The sequence below is a fragment of the Aspergillus udagawae genome, assembly GCF_001078395.1.
Source record: "Aspergillus udagawae IFM 46973 DNA, scaffold_1, whole genome shotgun sequence".
NCBI classification, from domain to species: domain Eukaryota; kingdom Fungi; phylum Ascomycota; class Eurotiomycetes; order Eurotiales; family Aspergillaceae; genus Aspergillus; species Aspergillus udagawae.
Window position 1 is genome coordinate 2167250 of NW_025091264.1, and position 24548 is coordinate 2191797.

The 24548-nt window shown below is 50.3% G+C and overlaps 6 protein-coding genes across 6 annotated transcripts; 4 read left to right on the forward strand and 2 right to left on the reverse strand.

Moving 5' to 3' along the window:
* Positions 1–1870: 1870 nt before the first annotated feature.
* Positions 1871–5341, forward strand: Aud_000715 (glutamate dehydrogenase (NAD(+)); the record flags this gene model as incomplete). Its single annotated transcript, XM_043286219.1, has 4 exons — positions 1871–2183; positions 2255–5085; positions 5148–5248; positions 5305–5341. The coding sequence occupies 4 exons, from the start codon at positions 1871–1873 to the stop codon at positions 5339–5341; spliced, it is 3282 nt and encodes a 1093-aa protein (XP_043142154.1).
* Positions 5342–6676: 1335 nt separating this feature from the next.
* On the forward strand, positions 6677–7812 carry Aud_000716 (putative alkaline lipase; the record flags this gene model as incomplete). The annotated part of the gene is made up of 5 exons (XM_043286220.1): positions 6677–6767; positions 6822–6949; positions 7020–7454; positions 7525–7569; positions 7660–7812. 5 exons carry the CDS (start codon positions 6677–6679, stop codon positions 7810–7812), a joined length of 852 nt encoding a protein of 283 aa, XP_043142155.1.
* A 215-nt stretch (positions 7813–8027) lies between these two features.
* Aud_000717 (putative mitochondrial respiratory complex I chaperone (Cia84)) lies at positions 8028–10481 on the reverse strand (the record flags this gene model as incomplete). The annotated part of the gene is made up of 2 exons (XM_043286221.1): positions 8028–8184; positions 8263–10481. The coding sequence occupies 2 exons, from the start codon at positions 10479–10481 to the stop codon at positions 8028–8030; spliced, it is 2376 nt and encodes a 791-aa protein (XP_043142156.1).
* Positions 10482–11038: 557 nt separating this feature from the next.
* Positions 11039–11603, forward strand: Aud_000718 (mitochondrial 37S ribosomal protein bS18m; the record flags this gene model as incomplete). Its single annotated transcript, XM_043286222.1, has 2 exons — positions 11039–11305; positions 11397–11603. The coding sequence occupies 2 exons, from the start codon at positions 11039–11041 to the stop codon at positions 11601–11603; spliced, it is 474 nt and encodes a 157-aa protein (XP_043142157.1).
* Positions 11604–12037: 434 nt separating this feature from the next.
* Aud_000719 (uncharacterized protein) lies at positions 12038–19845 on the forward strand (the record flags this gene model as incomplete). Its single annotated transcript, XM_043286223.1, has 12 exons — positions 12038–12053; positions 12110–12198; positions 12269–13975; positions 14568–15926; positions 15981–16386; positions 16455–17528; positions 17587–17748; positions 17850–17940; positions 18312–18586; positions 18665–18939; positions 19013–19106; positions 19172–19845. The coding sequence occupies 12 exons, from the start codon at positions 12038–12040 to the stop codon at positions 19843–19845; spliced, it is 6222 nt and encodes a 2073-aa protein (XP_043142158.1).
* A 958-nt stretch (positions 19846–20803) lies between these two features.
* Positions 20804–23795, reverse strand: Aud_000720 (U4/U6-U5 snRNP complex subunit PRP6; the record flags this gene model as incomplete). Its single annotated transcript, XM_043286224.1, has 3 exons — positions 20804–20950; positions 21021–23310; positions 23416–23795. The coding sequence occupies 3 exons, from the start codon at positions 23793–23795 to the stop codon at positions 20804–20806; spliced, it is 2817 nt and encodes a 938-aa protein (XP_043142159.1).
* Between the last annotated feature and the right edge of the window lie 753 nt (positions 23796–24548).

The window sequence follows — 24548 nt, forward strand, 5'->3', positions numbered from 1 at the left end:
AATGTTTCCAGATACTGTGAAGCCTGATTGATCAGTTCTACCGAGTCAGTGTTTCTGCTGTTTTCTATGGCTTACTTTAGTGACGTCGATCTTGTTAGGGTGGTCAGAGCGCGGTTGCACTGGGGTATACGGAAAACAGCCGAGTCGAGATATCAACTTTCTACATAGGATGCCCAGAGAGTTCCTCAGTAAAGATGCAGTGGACATGCGCCCCAGCAGGTAGTAGGTAAAGGACAAAATAGGAGGTCGTTACCTACCTAAATGACATCTGGGGCCGTACTCAAACTCGACATAGCGCATATAGATCGTCAACATTCTCCTCCGTACATTGCACTATCAACCTTGGTACGTGATATGAAGCACAACATGTTGCGCAATTTGCGGCATTTTCTCCTGAGGCATACTATTACGCAGGAGAAAAGGAAGGAACCATCTCGCATGTAACAATTGCAGACGATGATTTGTGAACTCTGGCCACCATGACACATTGAAATCCCATTTGGGAAGAACCAGCCCTACTAAGTGGAGGACGTGACTGGTTCCAGTCAGCTGATGGACTAATTTTTTTCCAGTCTCCTTTGTTGAGCCGTTGCTTGGAAGTCAGGGAGAGCCTGGACCTCAGTGTTATGCACTGAATCTGGGGAAGGGCTATGCCATTGCCGCTGTTACAATGCTACTATTGAAACATAGGCCTATGAATAGTTCTGAAAGGTGTCACTTGATCTTTAAGATATTGAAAATAGCGAGTGTTTCAGTGGTGAATGTGGTAAGGGTAATTACCTGGTAAGGAAGAGTTAGGTAAGCTACTCGGTACTGTAAGATACCTAGCCACACATGACGCCAGGTGTCTCCAACGTGCTGAGGCAATTTTTCCAAATTTAGCCCCTTTTATGGCCAATCATCTTGTGGCAATGCGGTATTTTCCCCCTTCTGGCCTTCTCTTACCTCATTTGCGCCATTTTCAGTCTTTCCTGTTTTAGGAAATTTGACTGAACGGATCTGTACTGACAGAGAACCATCATTTACTATGGCATGGTCGTGGTTATGGAATGAGATGAAGATTGTAGAGTTGAAGAAGAGGAAATGAAGAGAACTGAGCACTGATAAATGTAAGAAAGAGAAGTACTCCATATAGACAATTCTTCATAGTAAGGTAGATCCTCGTCATAATAGCGCTGGCGGAAGTGGGACCCACTAGCAAAATTGAAGTTCAAGACTTTTTGCCTCTTTTTTCTCACTGCCCCGGACCGGCCCCGTGCCTGGCCGATCGCATAGAGCCGGAAAGTTGTATCAAAGGTGTATTCAGATTTCAGGCCGGTCAAGGGACAGGTTGATACTATTCCAAGTGCTGTCTGTATATAAGGAAGCTCTCCCTCCGTTGTTCGGATGCCTGGTAGTAATTGATTCTCATAATCATCTCGTTCCTCAACGTTGACCTGTCAGTTGCATGGATCACAGGCAACGTCTTCCTCTTCCATTCTATCTCCGATAAGCTTCTTTCCCCAGTTGACTGTTAGCTGTGCTTTCGTCATTCCTCCGCCGCAACAGACTATCCTCTCTATCTACCTTTTTTTTCCCATATCCCAATTGCTGAATTGACTCATTCCTCCCCAGACCGCTGTCTGTTCTGGTATGTTCCCTGACTGCCTTCCTTCTTATCTCTCCCGTCGTGCATATCCTGGTTCCTTGCCCCGTGCTTGTGTATCCTTCTTATCTATGAAGCTTCTTAACAACGTCCCCTCCCATGAACTTTCTTTTGACTTTTCTTACTCACCGCTAACACTCTTTAACATCAGCAGTTTTACTTCACCCCTTTCTTTCCCTTCATCTACCTCTCAACTCTCCGTTGAAAAAGATACGAACACACATCATGGCTTCCCCCGCTTCCACCCCCCCGCATTCAGATGCCCATGTCAATGGCAACGTCCTTCCCACCGGATCAGCTCCCAAGCTCTACGGGAGCAATGATGGCGCTCAGTCTGGTGCTGGCACCCCCATTGGCTTTCAAAGATACCCACACAACAAGATTCTCGACAATGTAGCGGGATCGGCTGTACGCCATCCATCTCCTCAACCTACTCATCTGGGGATTCCCGGTAGTCCTTTACACCGGGTCCTCTCCGAGGAAGATCCTGGCTACATCGCTGCCAAGTTCGAGGGCAAGCAGAAGCAGATGGAACAAGGTATGCATTAATCGCCCGGACAAGTTCATGCGCAAGATCTGTGCCGCTGACGCGGGTTGTTTCGCCTATAGTCATGGACCAATTAGAAGAGAAAGGCTTCTTCCCAAGTGATTTTATTGTTTCTGAGACCACCTGGTTCTACAATATGCTTGGAATCGACGACACCTACTTCCAAACCGAAACCGTCGACTCTATTGTCACCCAGATCCTGTCTCTCTATGCCGCGAAAGTGGCAGCTTATGCGCGGGATGACAAGAAGCTTGAAATCAGACTGGACAAGGAAGCGGAAGATCACGCTGTCTACATCGATACCAGCAAACCTGGAATTTCGTCCGTTGATGGGCCCCGTTACGAACAAAGAATTGACGCCAAGTATATCAACAACTCGACTCCTGAAAACAGCTACAGAGTTGAGACTTTCCGTTCGCCGACTCCTCTCCCTGGAGACAGCGAGCAGCAGCTCCGTTGCTACTTCGTCTACAAGTGTCAATTCGCCAACCCCAATCCCGGTCCCAACGAGACCGACATCGAGATCATCGGCGAGAAGAGATTCTTGCAAAAAGCAACTGCCAACACCAAGGCCATCTATCAGGAGATCATCACCAATGCTGTAAACCGGGCCGGTCCTGTCATTGAGATGTTTGAAATTGAAGGCAGTCGCGAGAAGAGACTGGTTATCGCCTATCGCCAGGGCTCTGCGATGGGTCTGTTCAGCGCGCTCTCCGACTTGTACCACTACTACCGCTTGACCAGCTCTAGGAAGTACCTTGAAAATTTCTCCAACGGCATTACGGTCATCTCTCTCTACCTGCGCCCGCTGAAGAATGCAGAGATCTCCGCCAAATACCCTCCCATCGAGGCAGCCATCCATCAGATCATCAAGGAGACCTCTCTTCTTTACTGCATTCCTCAGAACCGTTTCCAGCACCACTTCGCCGTTGGCCGCCTGAGTTTGCAGGAGACTATCTATGCTCACTGCGCGTGGGTGTTCGTGCAGCAGTTCTTGAACCGTCTCGGCTCGGAATACACCTCGTTGACTGCCGTGCTTGATGCCAACAATAGCGTCCATCAAGAGTTGCTGTCGAAGATCAAGAAGCGGCTGCGTACTGAAACCTTCACGGCCGACTACATTTTCGAGATCATTAACAAGTACCCGGAGCTGATCCACAAGCTCTACCTGGACTTTGCCAACACCCATTATGTGCAGACTCGCGCCTCGGAGGATGACTTCCTGCCAACGCTCAGTTACCTGCGCTTGCAGGTCGACGAAGTCCTGGACAGCAAGAGACTTAAGCAGCTCATTTCCGGTACCGTTGCGAACGAGCATGACGAAATGGTCATGAGCGCCTTCCGGGTATTCAACACCTCCATTCTTAAGACCAACTTCTTCACGCCGACGAAGGTGGCTCTCAGCTTCCGACTGAACCCTGATTTCCTGCCCGAACACGAGTACCCACAGCGTCTGTACGGCATGTTCCTTGTGATCAGCTCCGAGTTCCGCGGATTCCACCTGCGTTTCCGCGACATTGCTCGAGGTGGTATCCGTATTGTCAAGAGTCGGAACAAGGAAGCTTACAGCATCAATGCGCGCTCCCTGTTCGATGAAAACTACAACTTGGCGAATACGCAGCAGCGCAAGAACAAGGATATTCCGGAAGGAGGTGCCAAGGGTGTCATTCTGCTGGATGGTAACCACCAGGACAAGGCTCGCGTCGCTTTTGAAAAGTACATCGACAGCATTCTGGATCTCCTGTTGCCGCCAGCCAGCCCGGGCATCAAGGACCCCATCGTTGACCTACATGGCAAGGATGAGATTCTGTTCATGGGCCCCGACGAGAACACGGCCGAGTTGGTCGATTGGGCCACAGAACACGCCCGCAACCGTGGTGCTCCGTGGTGGAAGTCCTTCTTCACGGGCAAGAGCCCCAGGCTGGGTGGTATCCCTCACGATACCTACGGTATGACTACCCTTTCGGTGCGCCAGTATGTACTAGGTATCTACCGCAAACTGGGCATCGATCCCTCCAACATCCGCAAACTCCAGACTGGCGGTCCAGACGGTGATCTGGGATCCAACGAAATTTTGCTTGCCAACGAAAAGTACACCGCCATTGTTGATGGTTCCGGTGTGATTGTCGACCCTCAAGGTTTGGATCACCAGGAGCTTATCCGACTGGCTAAGAAGCGAGTCACCATTTCCGAATTTGATCTGTCGAAATTGTCTCCTGAGGGCTACCGCGTCCTGGTGGACGAGAGCGACGTCAAGCTTCCCAGCGGCGAGGTCGTGCACAATGGAATGCTGTTCCGCAACTCTTTCCACTTGCGTTCCGACCAGCATTACGACGTGTTTGTGCCTTGCGGTGGACGGCCCGAGTCCATCGACCTGTCCACGGTTGGAAAGCTCATTGAAAATGGCAAGTCTGTCATTCCGTACATCGTCGAGGGTGCCAATCTGTTCATCACCCAGGACAGCAAGTTGCGCCTTGAACGCGCCGGATGCATCCTGTTCAAGGATGCTTCGGCTAACAAGGGTGGTGTGACATCGTCGTCGCTGGAAGTTCTGGCCTCGCTCTCTTTTGACGACAAGGAGTTTGTCGAGAACATGTGCATCAGAGAAGACGGCACCGTGCCACAGTTCTACAGCGACTACGTCAAGCAAGTGCAGGAGGTCATCAAGTCCAACGCCACACTGGAATTCGAGGCGATCTGGCGCGAGCATGAGCAGACTGGGGCTCTGCGCAGCGTGTTGAGTGATCGACTCAGCGTTGCCATTACGCAGCTGGATGAGGAGTTGCAAAAAACGAACCTGTGGGATAATGTAGAGCTCCGCCGCTCTGTCTTGAGCGATGCCCTTCCCAATCTTCTCCTGGACAAGATTGGTCTAGACACCATTCTTCAAAGGGTGCGTTTCCCCTCCCCCTACTCTGTTGTGCAAAAGCGAGAAACTGACTGACTTTTGAATAGGTTCCGGAGAACTATCTGCGGGCTATCTTCGGCAGCTACCTTGCGAGCCGATTCGTATACAAGTACGGTAGCAGCCCTAGCCAGTTCTCATTCTTTGACTTGTGAGTAGTCCCCTTGCTGTATTGGTTCTTATGTTGGATCTAACCACATACCACAGCATGACCCAACGGCTTGCCGCTGTTAAGCACTCGTAATATATAGTTAGACCAGGACACTCGAGTTTCTAGATTCATGATGTTGCATTTGCTGGGGGTTTAAAAGACCGCAAAGGCGGTTCTACACACATTAGTATTGACATTGCATGGGAACATGGGCTGAGTAAAAAAGCTTATGAGTAATTGATGAATAGCAAATCCCTTTCTTTCACCTTACTTTTTCTTTTCTTTTCTTTATTATTATTTTGGTGTAGCAATATTACTGTCTCACACAATTGTGTTAGGAGCACGGATGGAGTGAAGAAACTCCTCTTCACTTCCTCGTGTGGCCGGACTCGTTTACTCCCCACTGGCTGGTCCTCAACCACACCAACTCATCATCTATCTTATCTTGAGCACGGCTGATGCCTCCAGGTTGATGGGGAGACTTGAAGAGAACAAGCTTCCCATGAGCTAAAATCACTCTTCATGATCAGGAGTCCATGCGGCTAGCGGCACCGCCGCCAATGACGGTCGACGGACGAGTGTACCCCACGAAACAAGAGATACCCTGGTTAACATCAAGGCCAAGATTGCAGAAAAATGCGGGGCAGTGGCGCCGTTTCATCTATTTAACTTCGTCTCCCGAGTTGCAGATGCATCTAGACGGCTCAGTTATCTTAAAAAGGGGTTCATCTCCGCCTCTCTGACCCCGAAGTGTCACAATGCCCTCGGCATATTGATATTGTCGACCAATCGAGACTTTTCAACAGGGCTAACTTCTGCATCTGCAGACTGCATCATCCGCCTCGGTTCAAAAGCCGGCAGAACCGGCACTTGTGCAGGATTTGCTTGTTTCTGCAAAGTGCCTTGTTGGTTTGGCTGACCATTCAGCGCTGGCGGAAAGGTGGAATGAAGCCTTGCCGAGGTCGTGCCTTCTTTTTTTGTCTTGTGCTTGCGTCCGATGAAGGAGATGCACGATGCACGTTTAGCTTGGGGAGGGTATGCGAGTCTACTAGCAGAGAACCTGCTTCGGCATTACAGGATGAGAAGGTTTTTGGTCGGATTTTTCCGGAAAGTGAGGACGAGGAGAGTCCTCTCCGGGCTTTGACATGCAAGATTACTGCATCAATTCGTACTGCAGCGTTTGAACTGGGCGTTTCAGGGTGGTTGGGGACTGGATGTCCGTGCCATTGTCGTTGTTATGACAGCTGAGAGAAATCTCCAATGGAAGATGGACACATCGTGGGCTTTCTTTGAGGCCTCTAGCCTCGGTTGGAGAAGACAGATTATGGTATAAAAGGCTCCGGAATGTCTTGTTGGATGGCCGCTTTCATCAGCAGTGTCAGTGAATCGCATATTTGAGTTTCGATCAGACGTCTACAGAAGGACAAGATGCTTTCCAAGGTTTTCGTTATCGTTGCAGGACTCTCCCTGGCGTCCTTTGTGTGCGCTGCACCCTCGCTGGAATCTCGGGCTACCCCCGGTTCGTGAGACAGTGGCCGTAAAAGCACTTGTCTGTCTAATTGACATGCGGCAGATCCATCCGCTTTCGCAGACTTGCAGCGAGCCGCCAGGCTCTCCTCTGCTGCCTATACAGGCTGCGTGGGCTCTGCTTTCGATGTCACCATCACCAAGCAGATCTCTGATCTGGCAACCGATACCCAGGTGCCTTGGCCAGTTGTTCATTGAGAATCAGAGTGAGCCTGGACCGTCGCTCACACGTGTAATGGCTTAGGGCTATATCGGCTACTCTACCACGAAGAAGACCATCGCGGTCGTCATGAGAGGGTCGACCACGGCCACAGATACCCTCAACGACGTCGACACCACCCAGATCACCCCGACCTTGGCTGGCGTCAGATTCCCCTCCGGCGTCACGATCATGAAAGGCGTGTACCAACCCTGGGCCGCCGTCCACGACGAAGTCATCGCCGAGGTCCAGAGCCTGATTGCCCAGTACCCGGGCTATACGCTAGAGTCCACGGGACACTCACTCGGCGGCGCCCTGACGTACATGTCTTATATCGCTTTGGCGCAGAATTTCCCAACCAAGCCGATAAGAAGCAATGCCCTCGCGGCATTTCCGATTGGCAACCAGGCATTTGCCGACTTTGGCACTGCGCAGAACGGGACGCTTATCCGAGGAAATAATGCGAATGATGGTGTTCCTGTAAGTGCTGTGCTATGCAGTGAGGTGCTGAGTAGAATCCGATGTTAATGCTGACGCTCTGAGCTATTAGAACATGTATGTCACCGCGCCGTATAACTTTGTTCATTATGGAATCGTAAGTCTCTCCATGTCTGATATCGGGGTCCCAAGTCCTCGAACAAAGCTATCGATGCTCTTTCTCCTTGCTCATTCGGTGTCTCTGTAGGAGTACTACAGCTACGGTACTTCAGGCACTACCCTCAAATGCTCGGGCGAGAGGGACCTGCAATGCTCCGCTGGAAATGGCATGGTAGGCGTGACAGCAGGTCATTTCAGCAGCTTCGGGATCACACTTGGATCCGCAGGCTGCGGACCCTAGATTCCATCTCAAGCCATGCTGCGCTGTACAGAGCGCATCGCCGTGTCACGACCAAAATTCGTGTTGGCTGGAAGACTGAAGGTACGGTACCTAGCCTTGTAGACCAAGAGGGGGATTTCGCTTTGATCTGCTCTGATACTTCGTTCCTTATTATAATGTACGGAATGCTGCAGCGTATAAGATATGTACAAATGAATGACGCCTATAGGCTAGGATTATCGGCTATCCAGTTCAAACTTGAAGCCCTCTTCATGATCGGTGCGTTCGAGTTTCTCAAGCTGTGCCCATTGCTCCGGGTAGTGCGTTTTGGCCCATTTTTCGACCTCATCTTTCCAGTATTGATATGGAATGGCATTGTAGAGGCGCCCAATTCTACAACATGAACTGTTAGCAGTGTCGCCACAAGAACGGCGTCAAAGTAAAGGGTCTGTCAGAGGAAAGGTGACATACGAGTCATAAGTCGGAGAGTATCCGATTTCCTCTTGCATCTTGTTAATCGCCTGAGTCGCAAGCTCAAACTCGCACTGTGCAGCCAAAGCTTCGACGTATGCCGTATACAACCGTCGATCAATCTCGATCTCGAGTAGTTTGACCTTGTCCATCATCCTCATCGCCTCTTGGGTTCCATGATGGTGCTTCTCGCACATCCTGAAGAAGGCCAAGATCGTCCTGGTTGACGGTCCTTCCCCTGACTGGAGAATGTCGCGGAATATCTCCATGCTCTTATCTGGCATATCACAACAGGCGTAAGCCAGCATCAGCTCGTTTAGGAGTCGGGTGTTGAGGTCCACTTCTACGTCCAACTTGAGCATGTTGTGGACAAGCTCCAGGTTTTTAGCGTCTTGCATTTGAGCAATGCCTTGGAAACACCGCGCATAAGTATCAGGCTTCGGCCGTCGCGCGAAGTCCTCAGCTTGGCGCATATGCCCAAACACGAGGACCGCGAGGTCGCCTCTTTTGCGCTTGAAGAAGGACGTCATGATATCGGTCCTCATGCTCACTCCTGTCTCTGGAAAGGCGACCTGCAACAGTCCGTACGCCTCCCACGCATCTGCACTATCCTGAGTGGTATCCAAGATGTAATCAGTGAGCGCCTGTCGAATTTTCGTCCTCTCCTCTGAGTCGTACGACCCGAGACGGGGGCGAAGCAATTCTGAGACACCTTCCCAATCGTGTCGGTAGAGCAAGAGGTGCGTCAGCGCTGCCAGGGTGCCTGCCTCTAGACGGACGTTGTTTTCAAATAGTGGGTCCAGAAAAGCGGAAACACGGTCATATAGGGCATCATCTTTCCCCAACAAGCAAAGCATACTTAGGAGCCTATTCATTAATGGCAAATTCTCAAGTGTGAATGAGCCGACGTCTTGTAATTCTTCCACCGATTCCATCGTCCGTCTCACATTGCCAGCGATGATTTCAGCTTCCAACCGCAGGAGACGTGTTTGCGTGTCTGGCACAACATTCCATTGAGATGTTAGCGCGGCAAAGTCGGTGGCAAGCTGCGGGTTCTTGACGGAATTGGCGTATTGAATGAGGTTATTGATGTGAGAGGCAGTAAGCGCTGTCTTCACGTTAGGATCCTCCAATGCCCATGTCTGAAGCATTTCCGAGATCTCAGAAGCGCTCCTGCCATGGACCGCTTCCCAAAGCAACATCATGCCCACAGTCTCCGATTTGGGCGCCTGAGAGACTGACTCAACGATAGGCTTCGCCCACGATATCTCGGATTTGAGAAGGGCATATTTAACCACAGCTTCCTTGGTAGCAAGCGTGGGCTCGATCTCGCCAGAAATTGGGCACTCGTACATGATTTGGACAGCCGACAGTAAGTCTTGCTCAATGAGCATTTTGACCAACTGCTCGTGGGTTTCGCTATCGAATTTGATACCGAGCTCATCGAATTTCTTCTTCGTGGTCCAGCGGAGTTGCTGTTTATCATTCTTTATGGCAAAGCCTCTCATCACCGTAAGCCATGGCGAGGGCTTGGTTTTGCGCAGCCTGCTCCAAAACCTCTCGACAACGTGCCGTGCTTCCTCCGGGTTGCCATTCAAGGCCTGGAATTTGATATAGGCAGAGAGAGCAGGTCGACTAATATTATTCGAACCATAGCCATGATCAGCACACAGTTCCAGAAAAGCGAAACGTGCTACCTTGAGAACGGCTTCACGCGATTCCGGAAGGCATTTGGCTTCTGACAGGACAAACAGCACATTCTCAAGGTTTTCTGTAGAATACATTGTCTGCCAGTCTTCAGCTTCCAGCTCGGCTTCATGAGATCTAACGTATTTCCATGTCATGGAGAGCAGCTGCGCCTGATATCCCGTAATGACTTCGGAATTCTCCGCTCGCGCCACGAAGAAGTCATGAAACGCCTTTGTCAATACACCAAGTGCAGGACCCCTACTTTTGTCGGACAGAGCTCTCTTTAAGTCCCTCATCGGTTTCAAGCCGGCCTCTGAAGGTAACGTTGCAGGCTGGAGAGTATTGGCTGGGGGTGCCATGTTGAACGCGAAGAGGCTCCGTCGTTGAGCATGGTACGGATTGATAATGTCTAGCCTCCGACTCCGGTGATGTCGCGTAATCTGAGGAAGTCGATTGCAGCATTGCAAGGGGAATAAAGGCTCATTATTCAGGATGGCTCGAAACACTCGTCTGGTAAGATGGGATTGCATGTTGATAGAAGCCGGAAGAGCGAACAGCTGGCAGATAGGACTTGAAACAATCCCTCGAGGCTCAAGAGCCGATCCAGAGTATTTATTGATTAATAAAGTCAAACGATGCCAATTTGCATCATTGAGGACTGCCGAAAGTCCCTTGAAATTGCTGGACGTTGATGAAAAGAGCAATAAAAGAGATTCCTTGTCTAAGGAGACAGCGGCGGAAGTGGTGCGGCTCTTGGCGCAACGAAAAGAAATCCGAACTGATGTGGTCCACTTCTCGAGAGTCTCCGATCGTGTCTATAGCAGCGATTTCGTCTCATCTCCAAACGTCCTCCAGTCTGAACTTGTGAAGGCCGGGTGAAGACAGTGAAGACAAGATGGTTTTCAATCTCCTTTCTTCGTCACCTTTTCGGTCAGTAGGCTTGAGTCTTGGTTCCTTATCGACTTGCCGATGGAGTTCAACTCTGCCCAGCAAGACAGCCCATCAACGTACTGCTGCCGTGTTTCAAAGTGCGCATATCTCCTTTCCCCTATTTCTCGAAGAATAATTTGAGAAATCCTTTCGAAGAATGCTTTTTGGACTTGCCGTTGACTTGTGTTTAGACAGAGTATTCCAGCGCCGTCGCCTACCAAACCGCCAAAAATTCCTCGAGGACCAAAAGGCCCAAGGTGAAAGTAGGGCCCTAGAGAAGTTCCAGACTCGTGATTGGAAAGCTGGTGATATCTACGCTCCCCATGATCTCAGTCCGGCAGAAATGAAGAAGTGGAGAAAGCGCCAGGGCCCGGCTGCAGATGCTTTTGACGCTTTGAACATGAATCCGCTTGAACTTTACAAGGTTCGCTTGAAATCCAGAACGCTATGCTGTCGTTCTCATTTGAACGCAAAGATGGCGGTATATGGCTAACCAGGACTTATTTCCACCACAGAATTTTTCTATAATGTCGGAATACATCACCCCAATGGGCCGCATAAAGCACAGAAGCACAACCGGCCTACGACCCGTCAACCAGCGAAAGATTGCAAAGGCTATCCGGAGAGCAATCGGCATCGGCCTCATGCCAAGTGTCCATAGACATCCGGAGATCCTGGCAGCGGAAGCAAAGGCGAGGATGGAGGGAACCCCCATCTATTAGACGCGGGAGCTCGTTTGCGTGTATTCAATATGACGTCGAAATATGCACGGCCGGAGTTGTTTAATTTTCATGTCTTGTCACATTTATCAATCCCCAAGATGTTCGCAATGGGAGATACCTGTACTACTACTATTGATTGAATTGAGAAGGGCTATCTTATGGATAGAATATATACCGTCATCTCAGCTATTTACACAATCAGACTTGATGCTTCAGATTTTTAGGTCATTCCTGCTTCTCAGTTTCAGGGGTTTTGGTTGTGGTTGCTCAACTGGCCTTCCCCACTAATACATACGTCAAAAGGTCACCCCATCGGAAGTAGTGGTGGAGTAAACAATCCCTATCCTTCAACCTTGTCAACTATCTACACCTTTCCCCCACGGCCTGTGCGCTTTTATATTATTGATCATTTGTCATTTTCTGCTGGTCCAGTCATGCCAATTACCAATGGTTGATTTCCTCTATTCCTTTCCTCTAATCGATATAAGTGCTGACTGGACTCGTAGAATCCATCTGGGCCGCCAGCCCCTCCACCACGAGGGGTCAGCCCACCCACTTGTCCTCGGATTCGAAAGGAGAACGTCTGGCTTATGCGGTATGAGTATCATGGTGCAAGCGTTGCTGACAGTCAGAATTGACGATAGCTGATAAAATTTGGCATACAGTCCGGTAAATCGATCTTCTTGCGTTCCATCGATAACCCCTCTATCGCTAGGCAGTATACCGAACACAAGGCACCCACGACCGTTGCTCGGTTCTCGCCTTCTGGCTTTTACGTTGCCAGTGGTGACGCTACTGGTCTAGTAAGAGTTTGGGATTGCGTCGGCGAAGGAATCACAAAGGGTGAATACAGCATTGTTAACGGTCGTATCAATGATCTCGCCTGGGACGGCGACTCTCAGCGCATCATCGCCGTTGGTGATGGAAAGCAGAGGTACGGCCACTGTATCACTTGGGATAGTGGCAATACTGTTGGTGAGATCTATGGGCATACACAGCAGATCAATTCTGTCTCCATCAGGCAACAAAGACCGCTGAGAGCGGCAGCCGCTGGTGACGACAAGAATCTAGTCTTTTACCACGGAGCGCCGTTCAAATTCAATACAGGAATTAGGGACAAGCACACGAATTACATATACGGAGTTGGATTCAGCCCCGATGGTTCGACATTGGTTAGTGTTGGTGCCGATCGAAAGATCTGGCTCTACGATGGGAAGACTGGCGAACCCAAAGGTCAGATCGGCGAAGGAGAGCATAAAGGAAGTATCTTCAGCGTATCATGGTCGAAGGATTCGAAGAAGTTTGTCACCGCAAGCGCTGATCGAACCGTGAAGATCTGGGATGCGGAGGCATGCAAGGTCTGTCAGAGCTGGACCCTGGGTGAGGAGGGAAGCTCCAACGTCCGCGATCAGCAAGTGGGAGTTGTTTGGCCTTCCGGCAGAAGCGACAATCTGCTTATTAGTCTATCACTCAGCGGTGATCTGAACTACCTAGTCGAAGGGACACCTGAGCCTAGACAGGTAATTCAAGGTCATCAGAAGAGCATAACATCTTTGACTGAATCCCGCTCTGAGGGTAAGGACGAGACGCTGTGGACCGGCAGCTTTGATGGAAGGGTGTGCAGCTGGGACGTATCCACTGGAGCCGCTGAGGAGGCGGACGGGGACTGCCATTCGGCATACGTCGCAGGTCTCGCGTCGACAACGGAAGGAACTGGCAGGATTTACAGTGTAGCTTGGGATGATACGTTACGGTCCGTTGATGTCGGCGCCAGAACATACACTGGAAGTAACTCCAAGCTTTCTGGACAGCCCAAGAGTGTCGCCGCCGGTGACTCGACAGTTTTGGTGGGTACTTCCGAAGGCGTTGAGATCTATAGGGATGGAAAGAAGACCGGCGATTTCAAACCAAAATCCACAGTTACTGCTGTCGCGGCTTGTGGCAATGTCGCGGCGGTTGGAGGCGAAGATTCATCGGTGCAGATCTGTGAAATCTCCAACTCGAGTCTGTCCCCAAAGACGGACATCAAAGCATCTCGGAACCCAGTGTCTGCTCTTGCATTTTCGCCCAATGGGTCTCTGCTCGCCATTGGCGACTCGCGAGGCCGCGTGCTCGTGTACCAGGTGGCCGACGGCAGTCTGGTCACTGACCGTTGGACGGCACATACAGCAAGAATCACTTCTATTGCCTGGAACGGAAGTGGCACACTCTTGGCGAGCGCTTCTTTGGATACGAACATCATTGTGTGGAGTTTAGCCAACCAAGGAGATTGGTTGCAAGTGTCCAATGCTCACAAGGAGGGTGTCAATGGCGTTGCCTGGCTTGCAGGCGGCTCTAGGATCGCCTCGGCCGGCGCTGATGCCGCAGTCAAGGTTTGGAAGGTAGAAGGCTTGGAATAGGGTCATATCAATGCGACAAAGGCGATAGTAAAGGTCATCATTGGAGCTCGTAATAGTTGGTGCTAATCATGCTTGGGGCTCCGGACTGTCGATGAATATATTGCCAGAATCATAGCTTAACATCTGCACATATTATCTTTCGTTCGACTACATATTGTAACAATAATATTATGCGTTCTTTGTCTGGATACGTAATTGATGCTTTTTAAGGACGTGGCAGTAGTAATTGAGTACTCCGTAGTATCACTACGTAATGGCTGCTGCGCGCTCCACACCGGGTAAAGTCGACACCTCCAATATGATCGCCCAAACAGTCTGGGCAGCGTCAAGAAAGTTTCTGTTGAACATATGCGATTCAATACCCAATAATACTGCATAAATTTACAGTAATGGGCTCTTTTGTGTGCCTTGCGAAAGGCAAAGGACAATGAGCTGGTAACATGTCTCTGTCTGGGGACTCGTCTAGAGGTTCCCGTCGCTTTCTGCGCGCAACGAAGGTAAACATGGATCGCGCTCCCTAGCTCTCAGATTTAGACATCGGCAATTCTAATTTTTGTATCTCAAGCAGCTTCGACAAGCGACGTTTGTTCTACCAAAGACTGGTCAACGCTTAAGAGGGCTTGTCAATCTACGGGGCTCACATATTGTAACCAGCAATGATGATGAGGAGCGACGGGGCCTTCTCTCCGGGGAAGTCTCCGCGAACCGTCAAGATGTTATATTGCGGATTTGGGGTCGAGTTTCGGACGTATGGAGTTGGACGCGTGATTTTGTCACCTCTGAGCCCGGAATAGGGGTTTTAAAATGCAGTTTGGCCTATCTCCTCGGGTCTCTTGCTACTTTCATTCCCGCGGTCGCGGCCTTCTTGGGCCACCAAGATGGTAAGCATGTGGTGGCTACTGTCACAGTATATTTCCATCCAGCGCGGTCACAAGGCAGCATGTACAAGGCGCTGATTTGCGCTCTCTTGGCCTTCCTGTACGCAGCCTTCATCTCCCTAACGAGCATGTGTGTTAGCATGTTCTTCCAGGATACGCTGGACATGCGCGCAGTTGGCCATGCCGTTGTTCTTATAGTGTTCTGCGGAGGCGGCTTGGGTTTCATAGGATGGACGAAGCAAAGATTCGGCGACCCGCTTGTGAACGTCGCCTGTTCCCTTGCTTCGCTTGCGTTGATCACCGTGTTGACGAAAGAAGGTGCGGTGCAAAGCGGAGATTTGTCCTTCACAAAGGTCGTCCAAGTCTTAAAGATGGTCATCATGGGTGTCACCGCTGCCATGACCGTGTCATTCTTGATATTTCCCATCTCTGCGCGGAAAAAGCTGCGCTCGAACCTCGCTATTGTCACTGAGACTCTGGCGATCATGCTGGCCCTGATTACGGACAGTTTTCTGAGTGGCTCTGAGGAGGAGCTTCAGACGGCCGAGTTCCTCAACGCAGCTGAGCGACACAAAAAAGCATATGCCCAACTCGACAAGCTTGTCCGAGAGGCAAAGCTTGAGCACTTCGTCGCGGGAACGGAAAAAGAATACAGGCTAGAAAAGAACTTAGTCCGATGGGTCCAAGATATCACACACAATATGGGAGGACTACGCAGTGCTGCTTCGCTGCAATTCCAACTTTTGAAGCAAGCGAAGCTGGTTGATCCAGTATCTTGTCGCGACAAAAGGAATGCTCCCAATGGTACTGACCATGTGCCATCGCCAAGTCCGTACTCCTCGCACGGGCACAGTACACCTCTCGAATCAATCGACGAGATGCCTGAACAACAAATTGGAGAAGAGGAAGAGGCAGCAGCTGAAGATGATCGCCGACTCGGTGGAGACCACTTTGATCCAAATCCGGCCCAAGGATCTCCTGTCGAGCATACGCTTCATCCCGAAGACTTGTTTGCGCTGTTCATCAGCCACTTAGGGCCTTCCATGGTATGCAATCTCTTTGTGATCGAACCACGCTGAGATTATGCTAACAGTCAACAGCGATCCCTTGCTTTCACCTTGAAGGAAATTTTCAAAGAGATTCCTTTTACGCCTGCGCCTGACTACAAAGTCTCTGTCAACAGTAGGTTCCATGTTAGTCTTGATCGCGCTCTGGAACTTTATCAACAATCGCGAGAGGAAGCTCTTAAGGTTATCTATCGCCAGAAGGAACTTTTACAGATCCAAACGCCGGAGGTAGAAGCGGATCTCGAGGAAGTCTCTGCCAGCTGCGGACATTTTAGTTTCTCGCTGCTGGAATTTGGCGAACAGCTGAAAGACCTGCTGGCTATCTTAGACGAACTACAACTCGAAGCCGAGGAGAGACCTAATGGGAGATCATGGAACTGGTTAAAAGTATGGCGGTTGAGAACAGCCCAAACCCAGAACCCGAAGCCTCTCGATTCTGGTAAGTTCTGTCTAGCTGGCACAAGTACTTCAGTTTATCTCCTTGGTCCTAATGGAAAGATCGTATAGAACAACCGTTACTTGGGTCGACGGTAGGAGAAGGGGTGACTCCTGTGGCTTCTATCAGTCCTTCTGGACTGGAAGGTAGACTGACACCTTCAACACAATGCCCGAAAAATCTGCCCGCGAAGGAGCGCCTCAGTTATCGAATCTGGAAATCGCTTGGAGTATTCCGACGTGAAGACACAAAGTTCGCGATCAAGGTCGGCACAGGAGCAGCTCTGTACGCTTTGCCGGCCTTCCTTGAATCGACACGGCCATTCTATTCTCATTGGAGAGGTGAATGGGGCTTGTTATCCTATATGTTGGTGTGTTCTATGACAATCGGGGCGTCCAATACCACTGGTTATTCTCGATTCCTAGGTACATGCCTAGGAGCGATCTGTGCCATCACAGCCTGGTACGTGACCGACGGGAACGTGTTTGGACTGGCCATTCTCGGTCTGGTCATGGCGACGTGGACATCTTATATAATTGTTGTCATGGGGAAAGGACCGATGGGTCGATTCATTATGCTAACCTACAACCTTTCTGTACTGTACGCGTACTCTCTGACGCAAAAAGAGGGTAGCGACGACCAGGATGAGGGTGGCGACTCCCCCGTCGTCACTGACATAACGCTCCATCGAGTTGCAGCGGTTTTGTCTGGCTGCATCTGGGGTATCGTCATTACGCGGCTCATTTGGCCTATTAGCGCGCGCAAGGAGCTCAAGGACGGTCTGAGCCTCTTATGGCTTCGTATGAGCCTGATCTGGAAGCGCTACCCGTTGTCCCTACTGGCGAAACGGGAACATTTCATGGGCTTCATGACCCCAAGAGAGAAGCTGGAGATTGAGCGGTTTCTATCGCGTCTGGAAGCCCTTCAAGCAGCAGCTGGTGCAGAGTTTGAGCTGAAGAGTCCGTTTCCCGATGCTGCATACAGCAATATACTCCGTCGCACAAGGAGCATGGTGAACGCATTCCACGCCATGAATCTAGAGATGATCAAAAATGTGTCTGCTTCGGAAGGTGAATTGGCTCTGCTCAGTTATACAGCTCAGGAAAGAGAGCATTTGTCTGCCCGCATCAGCCACTTATTGTCAGGTAGATTCTTGCACATCCCTAACGCATTGCTGTGTTCTGACTAGCTAACACTTGACAGTCATGGCGTCTTCTATGAAACTGGAATATCCGCTTGTCGATGTGCTTCCGAACATTGAGCATGCAAGAGATCGACTTCTCGCCCGGATATTCCACTATCGCAAGGACCCGGAGGCTTCTCAGTTGACAACAGACGAAGATTATGCCTTGCTCTATGCCTACAGTAAGTTGAGCCTGGTCCCTTTCCGTCAATCATGAACGCATGGGCGTTCTATGGAGCTACATACTGCTAATTGATCTGACATTGACTGATCCTAATTCTAGTTCTGGTGACGGGTCAATTATCGACCGAGATTGTGGAGATTATGGAAGAGATTGGTAGATTATTCGGTGTGCTCAATGAGGACGTAGTCAAGTTAGTTTACTAGGCGTGTCTTGAATGAAACTCTCTGGAGCTCTATACGTACTTTACCAATGGTCCATGGTCCATTACCTCTTAGGTCACCAAGGTATCTCCGTAGCATTGTCCTCTCTGCGTCTTGCGACCTGTACGCCTGGCCGCAATTGCGGTCGGTTGTCGTGACTGGAACCTCATCTTTCTGCTTTTGGCGGGGAAGTCGTCCACCTCCACGATTCACCCCCGACCTCCTTCCATCGCTTCGGTCATCAACGTGCCGCTCTTTTCATCGAGGCCTCGACTATTCTTCCGGTCCTTCATCATCCGCGACCTCCAGAGCAAATCGGGGGCCAGATTAATGGCATGTATTCTTATTAATGAAGGCCTAGTTCTCCCCACTTCCGGCTTCGCGCTGCCCGTCGCGCCTCTGCGAGCCTTGCAATCATGCAGATCGATCCGGCAGCCCTGAGTCGGACAGACTCTGCATCAACTGCGACAGCATCATCCAAGACCGCAGCACCTGGCCCTGTGACGACACAAAAGTCTACAAAGGCTTTGATATCAGTTCCGCGATTGGATCTTGAACCTATCTACACGGAACTCAAAGCCGCTATCGGTGAAAACTGGGCTGAGTACAAAGAATCTACAACTCTATTCCTTCTGGGTATGCGCGCTTGTTCCAGTTCACTTCACTTTGCTTGTTTTGGTCATCATGAACTGACGAACTGATCCTTTGCGGCAGGACATCTCAATCAAAATGAGCTCGCGTCTCGCGTTGATCACATCATTTGCGCCGACCAGAAGACCGAACACCTCCACAACAATTTTATATGTGCGATCATAGGGAACCTCACAAGAGATCTCCCCGACCATGGCGTGGCAAGTTGGGTGTCGGCGAACGACAAGCCGTCGGTCGTATCGAAACCCTCCTCTGGAGATGCCGCGGAGGCAAGGTTGAAGACAGAGGTTATGCAATTACCTCCCAGAGACCGTCGGCGAATAAAAGCGATTCCAGAGGTATGTCACCAGGAATTTTGTGGATTATGACGGGCTCTGACTTTGTCGTCATAACCAGCGTGACGCTCATGAGACCGTGCCCAATGAAGTGGAAGAATATCATCTCGCGAAACAGATCAAGCTCCCTAGCCAAGTTCCAGCTAGTGCTGGGGGTCTGAATAAAACAAGTAAGTTCATACGCATCTTGAACACTACTCTCATCAAGCCGGACTAACTGGTCGGTGACCGCCAGATTGGGAGTTAGAGATTCGGAAACGCTACGCGCAACCCTTGGCATCGGAAACTGGCGAGTTTCCAGACGCCGAATCAATACATGCGCGAATGATACCGATATGCTATGAGGAGTCTGTAGTTAGCGGTGCAGGCTTCCCGTGTGCTGAGTTTATGGCGATTGCAACAGAGACTTTCGTCAAGGAAGTACTATCCGTGGTCTTTTCCCGTACCAGGTGCAATGGCCCGTCTGGCACGATCAATGGCATGATGATGCGCAAATATCGCCAGCAACTTGAGCTAGAGGAGCTATCCTATACCCGGGGCGAGATCGTTAAAGACAGCGCGACTGGGCTTCTACCCATTGAGGCCAAGGAAGCTAGGAATCGGAAGCCTCTCGGGGTTCGCGATCTTCGACTAGCGCTCGAAATTGGAGGAGGAGTGCTCAGTCATATGCCTCTTATTGTTGACCATATTATGGGAGGTTATTTCGAGGATGAATTGGAGACCGACAAGCAAGACCAACTCGATGAAGTTGCCGACACTGCCGATAAGGACACAAGACCGATACAGTTCACAGATGAAATGGAAGTGGAGGACGACGATGCAGAGTTGTTGGACTGGGAAGGAGCCACCGCGGTAGACCGGGCTCAGTTGGGCTCGTTACTAGATGAGTGCCTTTCTCTGGCCTCATGAGCGGTCATTGTCGACCTACAGTTGGTCTCTGGCTGTTACGTCTATGATGGCCTCTAACGGCCTCGTCGGACAACCAGCTCCCCCTTCCCTTTATTCCCCTTCCCCTTCCTCCTCACTTTCCAGTTCATTTATGATTTCTTAGTTGCATGTGCTTAGCATGTTTCTACTACTGCGCAAGGACTGCAGCATGCCGGTAGACAGGTGGCATCTGTTGAGGCGTCTTTGGAGTCACAAAGGACTGTTGTCATTGGCTGGACATGATGAATTTGCATTTGGCATGGAGTTCGAACTGAAATCTCTGTTGTACTATTTCTTCCCACTTTTTCTCTTGTTTGTCCCAGTATTGGTTTATTGGAGGAGTTTTGCTTCCTAGGCTTCTGCTTCGAAGCGACGTCGAAAGACATATCAAGGTTCGCACAGCCTTGGCAGCTCATGCTGAAGGGATGTATGCACGATGGTGAAGAGGAGATGGAAATGACAGTGCTTGAATGTGCTGCGAGTCGCGTTTGATACCCAGGGCTCGGTTAATTTACTGTTCTCTTTAGCTTTCTCTTTTTTCATTTTCTTATCCCCCGCCTTTCTCTTTTAAAATCAGGATATGTCGGGGGGAGAATTTGCATATTTGCCCTTTGATGAGAAGGTATGAAAGCTTTCTTCGGTGGGAATTACTCTGTATGTCGTTCTTTGAGGCTACTTCCTCTTCATCATACTGTATTACTAGAATTGCTCTTGTGATAGTTTCACATGTCACACTGGTTGACTGCATTGCTCCTAAGATTTAATGCTGTCATTGCTTTATAAGATTAATAATATAGATTTCTATCATTTCTGCTTCTAGAAAGTATTCTCACGAGTCAATTATTCGAGCTTGCCATTCTCCGGAACGCCAAATCCGTGACAGCATCAATGTCTCCGCTGAACAATGCAATAAAATAAAACGGGATAGTGTACATTTAATTCACTGTGTGAGACGGTCTGCAACCATCTTGAGAATCTCTTCGGTCGACTTGCGTGCGTTGGCTGGATCCTTGGCCACAGACTGCCAAACCTCACCATGTTTGGGCTCAGTCGAGACGCACTTGGCCACAACGTCTGCTCGTTTTTCCTGTACGAAAAGTCACGTTAGTCGCAAGACATGATGGTAATAAATCAGAAACGGACGAAGATGAACGAACCTCTGTACCATGTTGCAGCAGGAATTTGTAGTACCAAGCCCAGCCGTCGCCGTGATCGCTGTCCGACACGATGGCTTTCTCGAACCACGTCATGGCTTTTTCCAGTCGACGCTCACCCCAAAATATACGGGCTACCGTGATAAAGAGGATCGGGTCGTTATCGACTTTCTTGATCGCCTCCAAACTACGGGCCTTCCGTTGCGCCCGAGGCTCGAGATACCAGATACTCTCGCTCCATAGTAGACCGGAGGTCGGAACTTCCTGCAGAGCCTTGGCCATCAAGACCTTGGCCTGTCCGATATTATTTGCACGCCGTTCCACACGGACACTCTCTGTCCATAACTCAGCGCTCTTTGGGACGGCAAGGCGTGCCCTGTCGAGAACTGAACGAGCCTTGACAACGGCACCAGACTTCTCTTCAAGTCTGGAGGCCAGGAGCCAAAGCGGCACCGACTTGGGACAAGCTCTGGTACCAGTACTGTACGCCTCTCTGGCTTGTGGATATTTATTCTGGTATTCGTAGATTTGCCCCTTCATCATCCAAAGTTTATCGGCCTTGGGATACAGCTGCAACCCCTGATTCACCAGATCAAGCGCCTCGTCAATGTTGCCCAGTTGCCGTTCAAAAGCGACACTCTTGATCCAAACACGGTCAGTGCCAGCTTCCCGTCGGGCGGTTGCGAGGAGTTCCCTAGCTTGATCTGTCTGGTCCGCATCCGCTTCCAATTTGACAGCAGCGAGCCAGATGTCCTCATTGTTCGGATTCTGATTGAAAGCCCGCCCGAGCACGCGTCGAGCGTCGTCGATCTCGCCGGCTTGCCACTTCTCCTTCGCGAGCTGGAGCCACAGCTCTTCGCTTTGAGGGCATGCCTCCACTGCCTTCTCAAGGACTTGCCAGAGAGCTTCTTTGGAGCCATGGTTACGCTCCAGGTCGGCAGCCGCGAGCCAAATAGATCGACGGTTGACAAAGACACGCAACGCATAAGCATAAATTGCTCTTGCGGTCTCGTACTTGCCCCTGGCGATACTGGCCTTCGCATCGTCCATCCAGATATCCTTGCGGTCATCGTCTTCATCAAGCCCCCATCCGAGAGTTTCGCGGATGATTGCGCCACATGTGAGAATGGCTCCCTCTTCCTCGCACTTCTCCGCTTCCGCGATCCATTCCTCTCTCTTAAGCATGGCATTTTCCCTTGCCAGCGCTTGGACTGCCCTCTTCATCACATTGACCTTCTCAAAAGTGCCCATTTGCTCCTGCAATCGTGCAGCCGCGATCCAAATTTCATGACTCGTAGGGACGGCCTTGCGAGCGGCATTCAGAACCTTTTGTGCATTTTCAGGAGTTTCTAGACGGGCAAGAGCAAGCCATAACTCAACAGACAAAGGAATCATTTCGACTGCCTTCGCCAGTAAAAGACGTGCATCGGCGGGATCTTCTTCCAGGTTAACGGCTTCTTTCCAGATGGTAACAGACTGGGGCACGTGGAGAATGGCTTGCCGAAGCACATTCTTTTTGGCGCGAGTGTCGGACTCCAGCCTCATGGCCTCAATCCAAAGTCTTGTGGAACGATCATTATTCTTGATTGCATTGGCTGCGATGATCTTGGCATTGTGGCCTTCGTTCAAACGAATATTTTCGAGCCACGCATCCTCACTCTTCGGGCATAGTTCGCAACCCTTGGCAATGATGTTCCTGGCGGCCACAATTCTTCCAGCAAGTTCTTCCAATCGCGCAAGTGCAATCCATCCAGGAGCGTGCTTAGGATTCGTTTTGGTTACAGATTCCAATAAGACACGCACTCGCTTGATGTCACCAATCTCGACTTCGCCGGCTTTCAGCTCCGACTGCGTCAGACTTGTAAGATATCCTTTCGGGTCGATGTTGGTCGCACTCCCGGAGGAAGAATCAGCAGTGGAACCCCGGGCAGCTTGATCAAGTCTGACCTTAAGCACCTTATCACGGGCAGCACTAATATCCGCAAAGTTCGTCATCGTACCGTCCGCCTCGCCTCCACGGACATCCGTCTGGGTGCCGTCATCGGCTATGGTGGTTTCGAACTGAGTTGAGTCCCTTGCACTCGCAATAACGCTGTCTGGTACCGCATAGAAGCGCTGTCGTAGGTTCTGCTTAGCTCTTCGATTCTTCCCCGTAAGGTCTCCGACTTCCGGAAGATTGGCCCATTGCTCTTCTGAAACAGAGGCTAGTGAGCGCTTCAGGTCGGCGAATTGTTGTTGAATTTTCGGATTTTTGCGTTCGTATTCTTCACGTTCTTGACGTTCTCGGGCTTCCCTATAGGTGGCGAAGGAATCAAGTCGGTCGTCTGTCCAAACAACGGGGGGTAAACCCGATGAACAACGCATCTCCAAGGTACCGGAATGGGAGGCATGTACTAACCTTCTTGCTTTCCGGCGCTTATCCATCTTCTCATCTACTTCTTTGTAGATGCGGTCCGCCTCGTCATCTTCTTGATCGAATTGCCCGTAGGCAAAAAGCCCAACCTCATTGTCCGGATCCTGGAAACGTTCGTCTTCCTCTTCTTCCTCTTTCTCTTCTCGTCCACCCTTTTCGCGTCCTGCGCCATATGCGGTTGGGGGAGCTGCCCCGAGAAGTTGCGCTCTTTTTGCAAGAGCGGCCTGAATCTGCTCAGGCGTAGGACCCTCACGCGCAGGTCCTAAGTCAGAACGGGTGGTGAAGCCGGTCGCACCTCTACCTAAACCCGCGACATAATTTTCGGGCGCAGGTTGGTTCAAAAAATCCTTCCGACCTGAGGACATATCGACCGAAGCTCAACGATAAACTGGCTAAGAGATGAAAACAAACAGAAAAGGCAATGTAAATTGTGATTTGATGCAAGACTGTAGAGCTTTGGGTGGCGATGCCTGCAACAAAGTACCTCCGATCCGCTTATCTTATCAGGATCTCCGCATTTTGAGGCATCCACTAGTTCACTACCAAGATCAACAGTAACTATAGCACAGGCATACCAGCAACAAGAAGGGATAGATTGAGACATAGAAATAAATTGTATAAATTATGAGTGATTAGATCATGACTCCTAAATCACTCTCAGAAGTTATGTACTACATTCCGGGAGGGGACGTGTTAAATGTAACCCTCAGCATTGGGGAAGTGAGCCCTTAATATGCTTCGAATGCCTGTGGAATTATTTACAAAGCAGAAGGGGCGTCTATTATCGGACTGTTCACATCCACGTCAGGACAGGGCTCTCTGCCTTTACTTGTGCTCTAGGTCTTTCTGCGGAACCCTTTTGCTATTTCAGCAAGTTCAACCCAATGTCTAGATGCAACCTAGTCGAGCGACATACTAAACTCCCTCGCAGACCAATTCGGAGATGCGTCTGGCTCTTAAGGAGCCCCTTCTCCGGGCTAAATCGGGGTCAGGTAAAAATCACATCGCTGAGCAAATGTTTGTCCAAGAGTATGCATGGACATATGTGATGCTACTAGCACAAAGAGAAAGGCTCTCCGGAGAATTAAGCCATGGATTAGCCCGCAATAAGATGCGGC